At 36.8% G+C, this 20,576-nt stretch overlaps 2 protein-coding genes across 3 annotated transcripts in view; one reads left to right on the forward strand and one right to left on the reverse strand.

Annotated features, from left to right (window-relative positions):
* The window catches only part of LOC116710085 (rap1 GTPase-activating protein 1-like), a 28,090-nt gene extending 21,976 nt beyond the window's left edge, over nucleotides 1-6,114 (forward strand). The window contains 5 exon segments of the mRNA XM_032548897.1: nucleotides 1,064-1,180; nucleotides 1,283-1,412; nucleotides 1,852-1,945; nucleotides 2,340-2,446; nucleotides 3,678-6,114. Of these exon segments, the coding sequence (XP_032404788.1) occupies nucleotides 1,064-1,180; nucleotides 1,283-1,412; nucleotides 1,852-1,945; nucleotides 2,340-2,446; nucleotides 3,678-3,695 (466 nt within the window). The 3' untranslated portion in view covers nucleotides 3,696-6,114.
* padi2 (peptidyl arginine deiminase, type II) lies at nucleotides 5,897-20,137 on the reverse strand. 2 transcript variants are annotated; one of them, XM_032548898.1, is made up of 16 exons: nucleotides 19,881-20,137; nucleotides 17,414-17,585; nucleotides 17,190-17,265; nucleotides 15,787-15,848; nucleotides 14,698-14,815; nucleotides 13,689-13,841; nucleotides 13,340-13,527; nucleotides 12,521-12,624; nucleotides 12,176-12,287; nucleotides 11,847-11,954; nucleotides 10,936-11,087; nucleotides 9,960-10,107; nucleotides 9,470-9,563; nucleotides 9,302-9,381; nucleotides 8,355-8,489; nucleotides 5,897-7,700 (listed from the first exon to the last, which is right to left on the reverse strand). In XM_032548898.1, the coding sequence occupies exons 1-16, from the start codon at nucleotides 20,042-20,044 to the stop codon at nucleotides 7,467-7,469; spliced, it is 2,100 nt and encodes a 699-aa protein (XP_032404789.1). In that variant the 5' UTR covers nucleotides 20,045-20,137; the 3' UTR covers nucleotides 5,897-7,466. The 2 variants fall into 2 exon arrangements, with proteins under 2 accessions (XP_032404789.1, XP_032404790.1); XM_032548899.1 differs by lacking the exon at nucleotides 19,881-20,137 and adding an exon at nucleotides 19,137-19,500.
* Between the last annotated feature and the right edge of the window lie 439 nt (nucleotides 20,138-20,576).

Raw genomic sequence — 20,576 nt, forward strand, 5'->3', positions numbered from 1 at the left:
GTACAGCAGGGAGTGGGTAGTGAGGACAGAACATTGTTGCAACAGATGGAAGGAAGGACAACTAATTAATTCATTTCTCAGATTCAAATTCTTGCTGGACACTCAATGGTTTGTAGTACCTTACAAAAGGTCTGATAGACCCACAATTTTTTCATATTTTCTTACATGACAGTCACAATCTTAGGGCAGAAGTTTGAAGTGAAAGATGGTAACACATGGTTTTCACAATTCTTACAAATAAAGATCTGAAAAGTGTGGTGTGTATTTGTATTCAGTTTCCCTGAGTCAATACTTTGTCTTTTGGTTGTAAAATACTATATTTATTATACTGACATAATCCTCTATAAAAAAAGGTGAATTTTCAATGGAAGATTATTTTAACACCTACATTTTTGGTAAAACTGTTGGAATATTGGAATATTTCAACTTCCCCACAACTGTGTCTCTGTCTTTTGAGATCATTGGTCTTTCTGATGCTATTTTCTCACTAATGTTCTCTAAGAAACTTCTGAGACCTTCAGAAAACTGTTGCATTTGGACTGAGACTAAATTACACAAACTAGACAGAGTACTAATTAGATGACCTCTGATGGCCGTTGTTAGCACTGGATTTTATTTAGAGGTGGGAAAGTAACTAGACCTGAATACAAATTTACACCACACTTTTTCAAATCTTGACTTTTAGGCATTTTGAAAATAATTTTTCTTCCACTTCACTTTGTGTTAGTATATCCCCTGAAATCCCAATAAATACATTGAGATTTGTAGTTGTAAGCTCAATAAAATGTGAAAAGGTTCAGGAGGTAAATTTTCTTTGCAAGGCACTGTATTTGTTGCTATTCTACTAGCAAATTTGAACAAAGCTACATTTTGTAATCAAATAAAGTTCAATATAGCAGTTCATTTGTAGATTTTTATGAGCATAGTTTATCAGTTGTAGTAAGAGGCACTTTATTGGTCTTAAAACCCATATTTTTACAAGACTACTCCATTCTTTATATCTGTGGAGAACTTAAACCAATTTGCTTGTTTTCACCGCCTGATTTTCCCCTCTTTGCATCAGCCGAGAGGTCTCTCCCAACACACAGAAAACTCCAGACTCCAGCCACTTGTCACAAGAAAACAAATCAGGCAACTCCTCCGCCCACAGTTCTCCAGAGTTTGCAGCCACAAAGAACAGGTGACCACCTCCTTTTGTGCTAAGGTTACACACACGGGAAGGCTTGTGAAATATGTGAAAAGAGACAGGTGTTAATATGATCAAAGTAACCCAGGTGTGTAGCTTGGCGATGTGTTGCAGAGCGCCTTCCATCCCCGAGGCTCAGGACTTGTCTCGCTCTTCCTCCAACGCCAGCAGCTTCGCCAGCGTTGTGGAGGAGCACGAGGCCGAGGAGGAATATGAAACTGGACTGGTGGGTATAGACGCAGGCACACTGATAAACACATTATGAAAGTGCATACATTATTAAAGTCACTCTGGGAAAACAAAGACGCTTGAATCTCTCCCCTGATTATACTGCCTCCATTAACTGTTGTTTAATATTTACTGTGGGGGGAAATAACGGAGTTTTAAATCAGCAGCTGTTACCTTCACAGTAAAAACAAAGAGCATGAAAAGGCTCAATAGATTTCATCACATCTCAATAATGACGGGCATGAAAATGGACTGCACAGTCATACATATTAATGTGTTTATGCAGGTCTTCTATTTTGAACCATGTGCATTTAAGAAAGGCTTTAAACCAAATGTAAACCTGGAGTTAATCTATAGTTTGGTGGAAGCTACCTCTTAAATTTATTGTTTATTTAAAAAAAAGAAGTATAAAAATCTAATTGTACGTATTTTCACAGGAAAGTGTGTCTTGTATTACTCCAGTAAAAAAAGACTCGTTTGTTTATGGGTCTGCCACGGAGGACAGTTCCTACATCCAAGGAAGTTTTTCAGGTGAGTTTGCGAGATGTTGGCTCATACTATCAGGCCAGAGATAGACTGAAGGTGTAAGAATCAGACAGACTGTGTCATGTATCAGGGGAGAATCTACATTGGGCAAAAGAAAGAAGAACGCTGTCTGTTTCCTGGGCAAATCACGTCAAGGCGCACTGGAGCACAGACGTTCCCTTCATCTGATGTAACTTAGAGAGCTTCTTAAATGACTAAGGTTTAGCAGCACAAAGCTAGTCAGGATTCCACTCCACATGTTTTAATGGCTAACTCTGTCCTATCAATCCTTTGCATTTTCTCAAATCTCTTTTTGTTTCCAGCTTGAACAGCTGGCAGCATTGTATGGTTGAGTTTATTACTCATGACAGCCACACATCTGTCCCCTTCCTCCAAGCAGCTTCCCGTCTTCAGCAGCAAGCAGACGGGGTGAAGACGTCGGAGCCAAAAGGGACAGACAGCCAGCCCAAGACGGAGCGCCCCCAGCAGGAGCAGAAGCTGTCGTCGGTGAGAGAAATTACTGAACATCAGTCACTAAATGACATTGTAATGGCTTCACACATCAGCGATATGAATGTGCTCAGTCATGTATTGTTTAAGTCATTATTTCCATTAGATACACCCTATTCTCCCAGCTTAAGCTTCAGAAAGTCTCTGGGAGGATCACATACAGATGAAATACAAACGTTAAGCTCATGTGCTGTCCATTAAGCTCATCTTCTCACCTTCATATTGCTGCATTACAGCCAATATTTGTCTTTGGCAACTATTTTGTTTGGTCCAATATTTTACAGCTTAAAGAGATGATGCTTCCATGTGAACTATCAAATCTCATGACCATTCATCCAAATGATACATATTCCCCACCAGTAGGGGTGCTGCTGTTATTGTTGTTAGAAAGGTTAGCAAGTGGAAGTTAGCATGGATGTCTCTGCAGAATATTGTTGGTTTCCTTTTAAATCAACCAGGTGAAGAAGATTTTAAAATATCTACATTCTAACATGAGATCCATGTAGCTTCACAGCTCACATTTTGTGTTGATTTGCAGAACTGTTAGCTGCTGTCATCTGATCACCATGCTGGCATCCATTTTAAGGTTGGACACATTGATATTTATTGCTTGTCTTACTGTACTGAGCAATAACCGTCTTTACAGTTTCTTTCAGTCAGACTTTGTTAAAAATCTGGTTGCCTGGGCTTCCTGACGTGTTTTTTTTTTTAATATTTTTTATTTTGACTGCAGTTTCAATCATTTCTATTTACTTCTTGTCTGTCAAGTTTTCCTTTAATTACACTTTGGGAATCACATGTCAGGTTCTAGAATGCTATATTTTATGTTAAACCTTTGGAAGTTCTAGATTTCTGTATTATATTCTGATGGATTTATTAAAAATATGGAAACAAGCGGTGTGTTTGTGACAATCTGACAGTCAGGTTGCATTTAATACTGTTTCTTTCTAATTTATCTCATTTGTAGATGGAACGCTGTTCCATCCTTTAAGCTTAGCTCCCTTCATGAGCCTAAATTATTCATTCATTAGATTTAAGTGGCTTAACAAACTAACATAGAAAAATAAATTGCTCTGAAAGGGGTAGAGGACTGAAAAGGCTGGCAAAGTGGAATATTTAAAGACCTTAAAGTTTCTTTGAATACAAAATCACTCATTTTGATGTCTAATTTACTTCCGTGTTTCATTTATTTTATACCTCTTTTCTACACCTACCCTTTTCTTCTTAGAGACGTTATTTAATATAAAAGAAGAGATAAAGGCAACCGAAGGAGGGCAAAAGACGTCCACAGCTGATGTAGAGAAGAAATACAATTGGGGCTGAGCAAGCGATGGACAGATCCTCCCTTGATCGTTCAACACGGATCTGCTGTTTATCAGGACAGACATCCAGCTGCCTGGACATGTATCGACCTCTCGACCTCATTCCGTCCTCCATGTGGAAAACCTTGTGCTCAAGTGAAAGCAGCAGTGAAACTGACTGTCCTTTGGCAGCTGGCTCAGCACAGTAAATCTGCTCACCTGCCCATTCTTTAGGCCAGTAAGCATCGATTGTTACTTTAAACAAACTCTCAGACATTGTGGCTCTTCTATCAAAGACCTTCCTTTTTTTTGTGAATAAGGTAGAATAAGAAAATTCACAACAATCCAACAGACTGGGTTGGTCAAGCTTGTGTAGAGTGCTGTAAGCAGTTTCCTCCTTACCAATTTCTCTCTTTTTTTACTTTTTTGTCACTCGTGTTTCAGATCATTTGAAACATATCAGATCAAATAAAGGTAGCCTGGTTTGATGCAAATCACAGTATTTAAATAATTTCAGTTATTGAAGTATAAAATCCATTTATCTTATCCAAACCAACTAGGCCCTATGTAAAAATAATTTACCCCTAACTGGTAACAAAATAACTGGTTTTGCAATCCATGGCAGTAACAACCACTATCAAGTATTTCCAACAACTTAATGAGTCTTTTACATTACTGTAGATGAATTTTGCCCCACTCTGAATTTCTTTGATTCAGCCACATTGGGGTGTTTTTGAACTTGAGCAACCGGTTTGGTGTCACATCTGAAATGAATTTAAGTTCAGACTTTGACTAGGCCACTGCAAAATCTGTATAGTTTTTTTTTTTTTTGCCACTCAGAAGCGTTGATCTCACTGTTTCATGTTTTCTTAAGCTGTGGAGAACGATTCTCACTGTGTTTCGCTGGAATCCCAAAGCCTTAGAAATGGCTCTGTAGCCATTTCCAGATGGATAGATGTTAATAACTTGGTGCCTATTATGTTCTTAAATTAGTTTTATTTCAGTATATGTTTTGCTTTGAGGCCTTTTGGCCTACTTCTTGTTGTCATATAGGTTCCATGAAAGATATTCCAAGAGTTGGGCAGTAATTGAGTCTAGTTGTGGCTAGGAAACCTGAACCAAAAATATGACAGTTGCAGTTGGATTGTGATTTAGATTGTGGGGGACTCAATTATATTTTCACTGAGGGTCACATTGGTTTGGATAGCATTTTTCCCCTTAAATGAAATCATAATTTAAATATTGCTTTATGCATTTACTCAGGTTATCTTTGTCTTTTGTTAAAATATGTTTGATTCGAAATATTTAAATGTGACAAATATGTAAGGAGTCCACTACGTGTTTTTTTTTTTTATGTCTAATTCACATCCCACTGTGACAATGTACATAAGTTTAACTTTGATGTACTAAGTGACTGTGGCTTTATGTCAGGCCAAGTTCTGTTTTAATGACAGTATATCCTTTTGTAGGTTTTCTGCTGTTATTTGTTGTGCTGTACAACAATCTTGGCATATTTGTTTTCTGCAGGAGGTTGATGCTGTTGCTAGTGGCTCTGTAAACCTCCTTTCTCTTGTTTTATGAACCACAGGTGAAGTTAGACCTATGGTGAAATTGTCAGAAAAATAGTAAATATTTTCAAGACATGTTGCAAAATCTCTCCAGATGCTCTTTGTTACACACCACCTGTTGATGTCTGTGTACAGGTGTATTCAACAGTACTGTGCATGGTGAAAGTCTGCTTGCCAAAGCCCCTTTTCTTCTCTGCACAATTCTTCACACAAAGGAATTATCCTTGTGATTTGTGTTTTATCCTGAACCAGCCAACATCCCCAAATGCAGCACACAATGCTGACAGAAAGCCAAATGTTACTGTACCCATCCTTATTTGTAAAGTGTAATATATATAAATAACTGTGACCTGCTGTAAGCACTACATTTCAGTTGTTTTAAAATGCTGACCTTTTTGAAAAGCCTTGGTTTGTTGCTGAGAATTGATCACACTGTGATTTGTCTTGAAGTTGCCTTTTTAATTGTGTCACAAGAGCTGATCTGTGGGAAGGTCACATTTAAAGGCACCATGTTGCCAGATGAATGTAAAACTAACTAGAAATTAGTTTAGTTAAAAAGGGAGAGACGGTTGAGAGAATTTATTTCAGTAAATTTTCAGAATATATTTATAATGTAGTTAACAGAGGGAAGCATTTATATTGCATACAAAGTAAAAAGAATTTTAAGACAGAAGCAAAGACAGACGTGTATAATGTATTCATTAAGGCTCTTTATAGTGACAAAAATAAAGTGGCATAGGAAAATAAATCACAAAAACTAGTAAGTATAATGCAAAAATATCCTTTAAGCAGATTCTTAAAGAAAAAAAAACTGTTGGCTATTGAAAAGACTGGAGTAGATAATGTCTGCCCTCTTGTGGCTCGATATTGTTATTGCTATTACTATATGGTACCATCATTCCAGTGTACGTGTTTGCACTGCATACCAGTGTACATCAGCCACTAAAAACATAGAAAGAAATTATTTGCTGTGCTTAATTCAAATGATTGTATTTCTGTTCTCTGTTGGCTTAAACCCTTGTTAAAAAAAACAAAAAACGTGTTTGTAAATATTGCTTTTCATCTTTTTTTTTGTAAATGAAATCAAGGAGAAGGTTTAATAAAAATGAACACCACTAGCCCCAGAGTAATTTATTCTCAATAAATGCTGATTGTTACTATGCAAAGAATGACACAGAGGTACTATTATGAAAGTATCTGTTAAGAGAAGAAAGTTATTTAGCAACCTGGTAGCAACAGATGTTCTAAACAGATAACAAAAACTATGCTTTCTATTGTTCAAAAATGCTAAAATTCAAACAAATTTGTCAAATAAACATATACCATATGTGATCATTTAAATAAAACCAACATCAGTGGCTTATATAAATGTTACTGTAAGCCTGTGATAAAATCATCTACAATCATTTGAGAATAACTTTATTTTGTGTCATATAAGCTGCAGTACATCAGCTTATACAGTCTAGAAAATGTAAATTTGACAGATAAAATTAATTCATGATGTGCATTATTAGACAATGAAATCCAAACAACCACTGAGATAATTATGAATGCTTTAAGATGAGAAAATTAAAAGTACATTTTGTTCCTTTTAAATCATTGGTGCATTCAATGAATTGTATTTATTTAATTTATCACATTATATGTTTACCAACCAATTTAATTTACTGAATTGTGGCACTTTTTGAACCCCAGGTGTTTTAGGTAATAATCCTACAGATAAAGCCATTTTATGCTACTTGAAAATTTGGCACCTTCATGTACGTATTAGACCTTATTAAGTAATTGCTTCTGTGCACACTTAGCCTTAATGGCTGAATCTTGTTATGACTGACAGGGAAAAAAAAGAAATTCACAGGAAAAGCGGTGTGCATGCTGCGTAGCTTTTAAGATTACCATTTACTCTTTTCACACCATGTCAGATTTAAAGTGTGATTATCTCTTAAATCCAGATTTACATAAATGTATGACCGATTCAAGTGTTGAAACAAAGAATTGCTTTTAATGAAAATTTGATTGTTTAAATTTTATCAAAATGGTGTTACAAAGAAGAATTGTCATTTAAAGAAGCCTTTCCTGTGATATTGTAGAATATTTGCTGAACTGAATCCTTAAGGATTGTACCTTTGACCTTTTTTAGTTTTTAATTCACAGCTCAAGGTTCCACCATTTGAAGTCAAAAGGCTTTCTGCGGACGTTGGAGCCACAGTGCACCTCTCCCATCAGTTCGTGGTAGGAGGCGAAGTCGTCAATGAAGGTGCAGTTGAGGCCCAGGCCCTCCATCAGGGAGCACATCTCGGTCTCCAGGGCACAGCGTCCATTCACCTTGGGGCCAAACGGCTTTGGAATGCCAAGGTTTTTCCCCAAAACAATCATGTTGACCTGGAAATTGATATCAACATGAAGCCATGGAATTACAGTAGCTCATAATTATAGTGCAGTGAAAAAGTATGTAGCCCCTCAACAGGTGTCCTCTGTTTCTGCGTCTCACATGTAGACATTTCAAAATGAACAATTTTGTTCCCACTCGCATTAAGGTTCCCTGAATATATAACAAAGGCAGTTTTCAAATGATGACTTCATTTTTTAAAAAGTAAAGATATCCAAACTAACCTGACCTTTTATAAAATAAACTTCAAATGCTACTCTTTGTTAGATCATAAACTTACTGGAATTGTTTTGTTTTTTTAAAAATATAACTTAGTTTCATTTGCTAAACCCCAAGCCTTACACCCAGAGCTGTAGAAAAAATCTAAATAGAACATGACAACATGAAACAAGCTAAAATATCTTAAAAACCAACACATCATAATCTAAAGATAATATAAGATCAGATAAGAAAAAAGTCCAAGCAAGTTATCAGACTGAACATTTCAGGGGTTCGGAGGCAATGTTGGTTTGGATAGATTTCATTTCAACTTTAACAAAAACATAATTCGCCAAAAGGAAGAAATCCGTAGAAGGGTAAATACTTTTTATAACAATCAATTTCAATTTTCTGTTCATCTTAAATCAAAAGGAATTATTAAAACAAACCATATCAGGGTAGTAAGCCACTGCTCTGGATTTATCCTCGTCATCCAGCTTAAAAAGAATTGGGAGGTCAATAATGTCGTCATCATCCAGGCCCAGCTCTCTTTTCAGAACATCCCTGTTCCAGTCAATGCAGCTCTGTTAAAAGCAGGTTTCAAAAACAAAACAATAGCCATGCAATATTATTTGATGCTCACTACGGGGCATAATGAGCAGATGTGAAAAATTATGACTCCTTTTAGCACATGGCAAACCCCCTCATAAAACATACAAATATAAATTTATCATAAAAAACAATCTTATATTTGTCATCTGTGATGCACAGTTATAGGTTAAAAAGTTTTAATGATGCTATTGTGATAAATGTCTGATTTGTACAGAGCTATAAACATTTAAGTGTGAACATTACTATAACAATAAGCAAGAAACTTTGAGGTGGATAAGATTAAACTGAAAGTGATGAGATCTATGTTAGTCAGGTCTTAATCAACAAAGACCACATGGGGGCAGTACAGATGGTTGCCAATATAATTTGTTAAAAGCAGAGGGAGAATTTAACAGAAGCCACAAACTTAGTTCATTTCCATGTTCAACTAAATTTATATAGACAATGAAAATGAATCTCATTACATAAGTGTTAATACTTAAATCTATTCCTTTGTCAGAAAATTTAATTAAATTTCAACATCCAAATTCTTTGGTAGGAGCATATTAACGGCCATTGTCTTGACTTTCCCTCCATATTGTGAAGATAGTCCACAGTCCTCTACAGATGGGCAGACATATTTAGATTTAGTTCTAAAAGTATTTTTTAATGATTTGAAGGTGATATGCTTAGACTGACTTTGATGCTGAAAAATAAAAAACCCCGCTTTGACTTTTATCAAACAATCTAATCATCATAATCTGCATCACAAAAAACTTTACCTGCAGTTTGGAAACCCACTCACCTGTACGTAGTTATTTTCATGTCGCATATTTTCATCCCTCAGGATATCATCCACTGTCACATACACTTCATTTTTCACACCTTATGGAAGAATTTAAATTTTTACTTCTGTTATTCCACATTTTACCATCAGTTTTCTATGTATCTGCTAATAACCCGCCAACTATACCATCAAACATCTTGGCTTGTCCATGCCCATCATTACTCAGTCCTCTGAATAATTTGTAGCCTGCGTCTGGGCTGGCCAGTAGCAGACGAAAGCCCTGTCAGCAGGAACACAAAAGACAAAGATTACACTGGAGCTCTCATATCCAAAGAGATCACACAATCGCTCAGTGGAAGAAAGAGCTTGGCAGCGTCAACCAATGATAGTGACAAAGTAAAGGAAGAATCTGAATCCTTGAACCCAACAGGCTGTGCATCTGTATGCAGTGGAAGCATTTTGCCACCATGTATTCCTTCCACCATGAAGCTTGAATAGAGATGTTACACAGCAGTATTTATACAACCATCATCATCAACACATCTACAGGTGGAAAATAGGTCAGAGCAGTTTTATTTATTTTTATCTTCCCATAATTGATACCAGAGTACAGTATAATCACAATTTATACTTGTCTTGTCTTATTGGATTTGAGCTTCTTAACTACCACATCTACCTTTCTGTCGGGAGCCGGAACAAAGGTCATGAATTCATCGATGTGACCAACACAGAGCCAGTCAGAAAACAAGGCAACAGGCTCCTGAACCTTCTGAGCCCACAAAAAGTCTTGGACCACTTTGGTCATGTTTCGTCCCTTAGTTGCCCTATAGAAAAAAAGAAAAGAACAAGTCTTGACATATACTCAAAAAAGATGCAGCACTATATTTTACACACAAATTGGGATGTATACAAATAAATGTACATTAATATATGTAAACTGTTTGCCTGCAGTGAAATGTGCAGTAGCCACATAAACTCTTTCAGTGGACAATAACAAACTACCTCCCACCAAAACGCAGCAATGTACACTGATATCTGACTACATTCAGTGTTATTTAATCCAAGGAGAATCCCAATGTTTTCATGATTTGAAGCTTTCATAGTTTAAACTTAAATGATGATATTGAACCACATTATCTTCAAAGAAATAACACACAATTATGTAAATAAAATAAGAGTAAAATTATAGGAAAACATCACTAAAAATGTTATTAGTCATTTATTTTGTCACATGTAGATGTAACTATGCATCGGTCTGTGTGCCTTTTAAATAAAATATATTATTATTATTGGTTGTAGTTGGTAACAGACTGAATCCAAAGATGTTGCCATGGTTATTCAGACATGTGTTGGGAGACTTTCAGATCTTTATACTAGTTTGTAAATGTATTCAGGTGCAGAGAAATGTCACAAGTGCAGCTGCGTCCAATACAGTGCAAATCGAATTCATAAAGGCAACGTCTGCTGTGACTTGTCCACACACGCTTTTATGTATCTGATTTTTTTTTTTTGTGCACCACAAGTTTCAGAACTTCTCCCGACTACAAACTTTCACTAAAGGTGCACGCTTTTATACATGAGGCCCTTGGTCATTTATAATTTGCTTAATAAACTCTTTAGGTTTGAATTTGTTCTGCAGTCATGTTACTTACGTTGGGAAGGCAACCCCAATGAGGATTCTGCCCAGAGGGTATTTTTTTCCATTCACTGTGACGGGAGGACTGACCTCCAGATTACCAAACGAGTCCAGGCTGCTCACATCTTTTCTGCGAGCCACTCTGGTCACATACCCAAAGTCAGGGCCCTGAGGATGAAACTGTATGAATTTTCTGCACTACAAATGCAAGACAACTTTCCTACAAATTTGTTGAATTTAGATTTAGACATGCCCTTAATTGTTCCTCAGTGAGGAAGTCAAGGTCTAACAGCAGCAAAGTGAGAGGTAAATGTAGACTTTGATTCACACAAATGTAAAGAAGTAATAAAAAAATACGTAAAAAAAACTAACAAAATAAAACGATAGTACAGTAAACTTTAAAAAATAAGAAAAAAATATTGTAGTTATTACAGATGACACTCAGATTCTGAGAAATGTAATTAAATTTAATTTAACTAATGTTCTCTGCTTGTATTGTTTCTATATTGTATTGCAAAATGTGCAAACTCTGTTTTCTTATGAGAAACATTTTTTATGTGTCACAGTCTAAAGATTTGCCCTCCTTCGAGAAGTGTGACATTTGATCTTCACAGATTTACTCCAGACTTTGCAACATTTGTAGTTTATAAAAGAGCAACCTTCCGAACATCTTGTAACTTGTAAGGTAACAAACATATAGAGCTTCCATCTCTGTTTTAGGATATGTCAGAAATAATCAATTTTTAAACATTTTGATTATATTTTTGGAAGTTATTTACAGAGTAAAGTTTTACACAAGTCAAACTGTATTGAAAAGTTGATGTTCACAACAGAAAACAAGTTACCTTGATAAGTGGCTCAGGATGTGATAAGATGTTAAATATATTCAAAAGGACTTTTATTTTAAGAGAAAACAGAGACTCCTACCAATAGTTCATCATAAGGAAAGACATCAAGTTTTCCATCTCTGGGGGAATCCAAAACCACAGGAAATGAGTGATGGGGTGAATCAATGTAACCAAATTCCAGTTCATCCTGAAAAAAAATGGTTATTTTATCTTTGTGTGTCTCACAAAGACAGTAGCCAAACAAAGTTGTTTGACTACTGTCTAAATCCTTTTGATATCAAAACTATATTTTTAACAAAAAGTATTCAAATACATTGACACGGTTAAAAGAGCAGCACAAGTAAAGGAAACCTTCCATGAAAATCAAGTAAAGAAAATGTTTGGCACATGTCAAAGAAGTTTCATTACTTGCATCCAGCGATCTCCTCTGTTCAGGTATTCATGGCAGATCTTCAGTTTGTACCCACAACGTGTAACAAGAGTCTTCATTCCTTTGAGGAACTGGTAATTATCAGACGTACTGAAACCACAGGCAGACATGTGTTTTCTTGTGAAATATTTTTCTATTATGAAATGGTGGCTTTTGGAATGTTAAACAGTTGATCATTTGATATAAACATACATTATTGAAAGAAAAGATAAAACAGTTGTCAGAAATTACAAAGATGGCTTTGTACAGCATAAGAAGGTGCAAGATAAAGAGAAAAACATAACAACTTCAGAAACATTGATTATTCATTAGTTCCCTCTTACCTGCAGACAAACACCTCCACAGGCTGGAGGGTGTTGGGTGTCATGATCCATGGTGACACTCTGAACACCACTTTGTCTGTAAAAATGGGCGTCTCAGGAATGCCCTTTAAAAGAAAAAACAAGCTGATGAATACATAAAGTTTTAACTCCCAACATGGTCTGCTTTTACTGCAAATTAAAATTTTGACTTGAACCAAATAGGGAAATAGAGCAAACATGGAGAAAAAGATGTTCTAGGAAGATAAGACCAACAATGTACTTTCTGCCCAGCATGCAAAACTCTATGTATGGCCCATGTGACACATGGTGGCATCAGCATTGTGGACTCATCTTTCCGTAGAAGTTGGTCAGAGCTGAAAAGGAAGATGGATGACTCCACAAAAAGGTCATTGCTTGATGACTAAGATTACCTTTCTAACAAGACAATAGCCATAAATACACAGAGTTACAGATGAATAGTTTAAAATTAAGCATATTCATGTGTTAGAATGACCCAGTCAAACAGACCAAATTCCAATTGAGTCCGTAGCACAGCTGAAAATCTAATTCTCATAGATGCGCCCCATACAATCTAACAGCTATTTTAAAAATAAAAATGAGTATAAAAGTATGTCTCTACATGTGTTAAACTGCTTGAGTGATTGACAGCTGTGATTTTCATTTCATTCCCCTTCACAATAGTATAATAGCCCCTCTATGCCTACAGGGGCTATTATAATTCTATAAAAATATTGTAGTTTGTTGTTTTAACATGAAAATCAATGTAGTTATTATAAACCGAAAGGGTGTAAAATGAAGGTGCTACTTTGCTGATCTTACCGCCTTCACTGGCTGCAGTAAGCTAAGGTTGATGGTGATGAGCCCATTAAAGTCCTTGTCAGGAAACCTCAGACCCTCCACATAGAAGTTCATTTCTGCTGAGCCTCCAAGGTAAGGCACTTTCTTAGACAGCACATCACTGCTTAGCACCAATGGATAGTCCTTTACAAAGGAACTAAAAATTTTATCTGCAGAAAAACATATTATAACTAGTTGCTTAATTAAAGAACATAAATTGTATAATGAGTGATTTAAATAAAATGCGTAACAGTGTACAGCCATAAAACAGTAGCTGAATTGCATTTACATTACATCATCTGTTGCCCTTTAAATCTTCAGTTTTACTCACGCAGGCTGCTCTTAACCACTTCACGGGATGCAGCCCTGAAGACTCGAACACTCTCTGCGTCTCCCTGAGAGATGTGCATGGCGAGTTTGTAGCCTTCTGGGAGTTCTGCAGGTCCTCTGGTCCGCAGCACCATGAGCGACATGTCCTTAAGATCTGTACATATACAAGAAGTCCCATTGACACACTCAATTTGTCTGACCCTCCAGTGGTGAGCATAACTTTCAGTAATGGGATTAATAGTAAGGAAGTTTAACTGTAAGGACAAGAAATTTTAATTTTAGATTTTTGTTTTCTCGGATTCAGCGGCATGTAATCTCCTTTCAGACAATCTTTTTCCAATTCTTGCGTTGCAAGATTTCTCCCTCACGAACCTTCAAGCTGAACAAAGCTGCTGTTTTCCAAAAAATAGAATCAAACAATAGAAACTTCTCAACTGTATTCTCAGAGTCACTTCTAATAATGATGCATTTAATAAATATAAATGAGAACTGATCAATTCTGGCTGAGAAAAAATGTTAAAAGGACGACATCTGGGGTATAAGACAACCTACGGTAATTTATTATTAAATTGAAACCTTTTGTAATATTTAATTAATAGTAAAATGTTTATGCATAAATATCATGGGAGTTCAAACATTCCATGTGCTGTTAATTTAAAGTTGCTATTGAGGAAGGGATAAACATGGACAAAGATGAAGAAGTTGCAGTCCATCTGATCCAATTTGGAGAAGTTCAGACCAGAATGCACAACAAAGTGTTCTCCTAGAAATTTCAACTATTACTTTCAAAGCTATAGAGTTCGAATCATTAGTAATGACTGCATTTAGACAATGCAAAGCACAGAATTTGTAACAATTTCCCTTTCAATTTATCTTCTAAAACCTGACAATACTTTCAAATACACAGATTTTTAACATTTGCATACAGGAGAGCACTTTTCATACAGTGGGGAGAACAATAGAGTGAAAAATGTTCATAGTAAATACTCCTCTGGACAATACAGTTTTACCTGCCACTTTGAGTTTGCGGGGATCCTCACTGTCTGGGGACTTGTTGTATATATTTTCTGAATCACAGTTGACCAGAAGGATAGCTCCATGCCCTTTGGGACCCCATGCCCATGATTCCTAAGAGATTTTCAACAAACCAAAAATGTCAAATGTAGACATTCAAAGTCTGCTAAAATCTCTATAAAGCAAGTTCTGTAAAGCTTCAGAATTTGTACTTTTTAATACAAGTATTCAAGTTATGCAAGAGCATGTGTTCATAAATAATATTAATTATGGAGAACATTAACTGTGTGCTGCCTGCCCTGGTGCTGTTAAACAATGCTCCATCTGGGACTGATTAAAGATGTAAACTAGAGACTTTCAAGACAAGCTTTAGCTTGATTATACAGAAAGAGAGTCATGACCCATTGAGTCTGATGACTGTTCTGTGTTTGTGTATGTATGAAGGTGAGTCCATGCATAGTTCTGGGTAATGGGCTTTAAACTTGCCATTGCTTTGCATTCTGACAATAAGAACAATGAGAATTTGGCTAGATTAAAACAGAATTTCTGCTAACACAGATTAAAGGAGAAAATTAAAGAGATGTAAATGAGCTAACAAAGCCATGCTGCAAATACCAGATGATCCTTATCATATTTACACATGACATAAGGAGCTGGAAAAAGGATTTTATATTAAAAGAGATTAATAAATGACTGAGAACTGCTTTATTTTCAGTTCTGTTGTCTTTGTTCAGTCTGTGAAAATATATCCACATGATTCATTAAATTTTTCACAGTGAGAACTGAACTTAGGACCACTACTGGAGTGTGAATTGGATCAATAGTGTGGAATGTGGAGTAAAAACATGCTTAGACAGCACACATTCAGCTTGCCTGTAATTATTAAAAAAATGTGCAAAATAGACTTCACAGAAAAAGAAAAACGAGTTTTTCTGCCGCAGCATGTTCAAGCTTGTACTAAGAAAAGCACATTAGCACCCTAAACTGATCAAAATGCACCACAACAATTTATTTCTTGACTAAAGCTCTTCTTCATGACAAGTGAGTAATATTTTTATTGTGATCAATAACATTTCATGTTTTACCTTATGCGGGTTGTTTTTCTCCACAATACCATCTCTGTCAGCATCCACGTCAAGAGAGATCTCTGGGAGACAAACACATCTTGCTTATCGCATAGTGCTTTTGCATGGGCTTGCATGTTTCATGCAAAGCCTCAAGCACAGTGCAGCTATTGCTTCGATGGTCCCTTTTCCAGTGCAAAATAATGTTTAGACTTTGATCCTACTTTTAATCACAGATGATCTGTTAAAATTAAACTAACATTAATAAGTGGCTGCCATGATCCCTTGTTTTGGACTCTATTCTTCTGTTATTTCCTTGTATTCATTTCTTAATATTATTTTTCCTTGTTATAGTTTATTCCCTCTGTTAGTGCAATTATTTTTGTTCAGCATTGGATTTGTTAGATCTAGTATTTATTTCTGCTATTGTTTAGGTTCTCTATTAGTTTCATCTCTGTCATTGGCTGCATCTCCATTGACCATATAATTTCAGAAATAAGTTTCCATAATGCAAAGACAGCAATTATAAAAAAAACCTTGTTTTTTGATGAAACATTATGCTGCTTGGATGAGATGGTTTTTAGCCCTTGGTTTATTTCGCAAACTGCAACAAAAACACTTTTTTCCATCACACGAGTGACATGATCAAAAACTGGAAGTTTAGCGTAATTAGCGAAGGGCAGCCAGATATGGACATAATGTACATCAATCTGGAGTCCATGCGGTCATAATTTAACAAAAAAATTATATTAAATCTAATTTTTATGACCGCAACAGCCCATTGGTCAATTTTATTGACGGACATTGAGCTTATCCAATGAAATCCCTCAGTTCTCCTTGGCCAATCCCCTCCCCTCTAAGTTTATAAATAGCGCCATTTCAATGTTCAACATATGATTGCAAGAATGTTAGGGTTGTGTAATGAAAGTTAGTAATTACTTCAAATTAACTTATTGCACTACAACCCTGTCAAGGTGTCCATGCTTTATGTTAAATTATTCTGTATATGCACATCTGTATGGTAAACTTATATCAGTAAATTGGTTTTCATAGAGTTATAAATAAATCATACATTTTCTATAATTTGCTTGTACTTGTGGGGTTTGTAATCGAAAGAAAAAAACAGTGGCTGGTGAAATGTCTGAGTGGCTGGTTAAAAGTTTTCTCTACCAGTCACTGTGGCTGGTGGAGAACATTTTTAATTTCCAACCCTGGTTAGTTTTGTCAATTATTCCTTCACAGACTCCGTATTCACCACTGGTTTCTTCCGTCACACTCTGTTGCCTTCTTCCTGTTTTGTAAGTTAATCTTCCATTTCTTAAATCTTAATTTTGCATCAAACTTGCTGCCTCCTTTACTCTGCCTATTGGTCCACATCGTCAGCATCATGATAGTAGTGTGTTATTCAGTCAAATAAAACTTACCAATGGCAGTAAGATGCAGAACTGCTTTCCCCAAAACCTTGCTGGTACTTCCACTTCCATAATAGTAGATGGACAGCTGTATATAAATAAACAAATGTTCACTTATGGAAGACAAATGTAAGGAGTTTAATAGCAAAAGCTGCAGGAATGTTCAGTATGAAAAACTTGTGTTGAATTAAAGGCTGTGATTTGAACATCTGTATTTTCATGGCTGTCTAGATCACCTTATCTTCTCTTTCAGATTGGCTGGCCTTGATCATGCTGATGAGTATGACTGAGTTTCCACTGAGGGGTATCAGGGCCTGTTGGGATGACTCCCCAAGTGGAGGGCGGAGTTCGAATTTAACATTGGGAGTGCACTTCACTGAGAAGAAGTTGGAGCCAGGAGGAGCGCTCCTGAAAGGCAGAATGACAGATTTTGACATTAGGTGTTTTGCCTAATTCATCGCTTTTCAAAAGTAATCAAGTGTCCCTTATATGAAAGTAGGCTGACAGGAAAGGGGGAAGGAGAGGGAGGAAGACATGCTGCAAATATCGTCGGGTCAGGGAGTCGAATCCGCAACGGCCGCGTCGAGGACCCGAGGCCTCCAAACATGGGTCGCGCTATCCCCCACGCCACCACGGCACACCCTAATCTGAGTTCATTTTAACAATAAAACACTCGCTGTTGTTATTATATAGACTTTTTATGTTAGCTTCAGTTTAAGATCACAACATATTTTTGTCCAAGCCACTCATACCACGCCTTTATTCATCTGTGCTCTATGATGAATTTGCAGGCTGAAACTATGAGCTTAGCCCTCCTTTTATTCTTCTACATTTTAGAATGTTGCAACAGCTTAAATGTCAGTCAGTGACATTTTTCTTGAATTGTATTTTTGAATAACTTGTTCTATTTACACCTCATGAGTAGGTGTGTGCAGTTAAGTCAGCAAAATGGGAGTAGTAGGTTCTAAGAACAACAACCACAAAGATGCCTGTGTGTATACATTCAGGCACAGTCAAGTCATCCAAATTACAGTAATGTTTTTATCAACAGATAAAAATAAAATATGCCTTGGAAAAACTGAAATGATCCAAACTATGAATATAATTACATGCAAATGTCATTATGAATCAGTATCCAGTAATCAACTCATCAACAGGTGTCCTGTCACAAGAGATGCAAAAGATTGTGTTGAAATAGAATTTGAAACCCCCTAAGAGTCCTGGACAGATTACACCACGTGTCAGTCCTTTTTGTAATCGAGCCCTGGTTCTGGTATGCACAGCAGGCTGACATTTGTCAAAGCGTAGGCCCTTTTCTATGGAGAAAGACAAAGTGTTTTCTGTACAAAGCAACAAAAGAGGACTGTTGTGTCTATGTATTGTCCAAAATAAAGGAAAACCCCACAATTTCTGCCTGTAAGAGGGTGCATATACAAATGTCTTTCTGTGATTTAACAATGACTTCCTTATTTTGACGGAACTGTACCGAAACAGCTTAGGTCATTGTGCGACTTAGATGACAATACTTCAGTCCGTAGTACCAAAAATATGTTTAAGAAGCTTATTAAAACTTATCACAACCCTAAATGTGAGAAGAATTATCAGAGAGCTATCAGACATGTTTTCCATCTAAAACCCCTGCTCATGTTTTTGCTTTAGAGAAAGGGTTTCATCTGACGCTTAAATCTAATCTGAAAGTATTTTGGTAAGTACAATATTAGTAGCAAATGTGTTGCAAGCAAATACCCATCAGAACAGCTTGGAACGCAATAAAGAACCTACAAGGTGGCTGCACTTAAAAGAACGTCGTTTTATTGCCTAACATTATTTCCCTGTAGCACCTGCAATAATGAGTCAAAAAAAAGAGAGACGGAAAGTGTGAGCCTGTCTCAAATGCTGGATCTTTAACAAACGGTGCGCACCTTGTAGGTGAAGGGTGGGCTGCAGAGAGAAACCTACCTGTCTAAGTTTACGTTGAGTTCCGAGCCGACCACGCACACTACGTTGGTCGATTTATCATAATTTACTCGGAGAGTCCGCCGATGAGCCATGGCTGCAGCCCTCTAGGCTCTCCAGGGCTCTGATTCAGCTCCGGTACAAGAGGACGCAAACGGGTCAGCAGGTCGGGGAGAGGAAAGCTCGACTAAGTCCGCAGTTACAACTGGAGCCACTGGGCGGTGATTGGTCAGAATATAGTCCCCCCGCCCACCCTTCTCTACGGCCAAACTCTTTATCTCTTACCAGTCTGTTGTGTTGATAAAAAAAAAACACCTTTAAATGTCGCTGCATGAGTTGCAATGAAGTTCATCCAGCTACAAAAACATAATATTGATACATTTTATAATAAGTAACCGAACTAAGCTCTGTTGTCTCATCTTTCAGTTCAGGATCTGAACCTGATCTGAACTTCAGATCCAGGATCTGAAGTTCAGATCAGGATCTGATCCAGGATCTTTCAGTTCAGGATCTGAACTGAAAGATCCTGAACTTTCAGTTCAGGATCTGAAAGTTCCGTCGGATAATAGGCTACACGCGCCAACAATTAAGTGTCTCACTTTGATAAGATAAGATAAGATAAATCTTTATTGAAGCAAATTAGCGGAACTAATATGCAAATTAACACAGGCACCTAAACGTGAAGCACATAGTTCTTATTTCCACAGTTGATTATCTATTTCGCTAATAAACATTAAGTCAGTTTACCTGCTCAAATTCGCCTTTAAAGATGTGCCAACGACAAGCAGGACGCCCTGTGGATTGTCTGTGTCCAGGCGGCATGTTCGGTGATTTTCCGCTCCCCCTCTTCTCTTGAGGACAACAGCAGGAACATTGGACGCTGAATCAGTTTGGGAAATGTCTTGAGACATTTTTGGCTACCAAATTCTCTGGCTCAAAGGATTGCAGTGATCGAAAGAAGTGGCTGCTCTGCTTATATATAAGAGTAGGAAGTGGATGTGTAAGAGAGAGGAGGTACCAACTGTGTTTGAAGCCTATTATATCTTCATTGTAATTGGCAGCTACTGTAGTTCGGACTACAATTCTTAGAATACTCTTTCCAAAGTAAAGGTGGGACTGACTGCTGACTGCTTGTGAGTTTCTCCCACACCTTATTTCCTGTATTCTCTGCGAATAATAGTTCAAAGCACACCCTAAGCAACAACTTAAACATTTAAAATATCTACACATGCGAACACCGCATAAATCTTTATAGTCAGAATGAGTTTAAAAATCAGACTTAAACAGACATTTGCCAATATTTGGGTTTCATTTAGTTCATAGATAGTCCTCCCCCCCCTCCCCCCTCTTCTCTGTAAAGAAGGACAGGTATGGGGCCCCTTTCAATGAAGCAGAATTGACAAAACATGATGAAAGTAGACAGCAGGGCTTTACGAAGCTTCA

The sequence above is a fragment of the Xiphophorus hellerii genome, chromosome 20 (genome assembly GCF_003331165.1).
Source record: "Xiphophorus hellerii strain 12219 chromosome 20, Xiphophorus_hellerii-4.1, whole genome shotgun sequence".
In the NCBI taxonomy this organism is placed as follows: domain Eukaryota; kingdom Metazoa; phylum Chordata; class Actinopteri; order Cyprinodontiformes; family Poeciliidae; genus Xiphophorus; species Xiphophorus hellerii.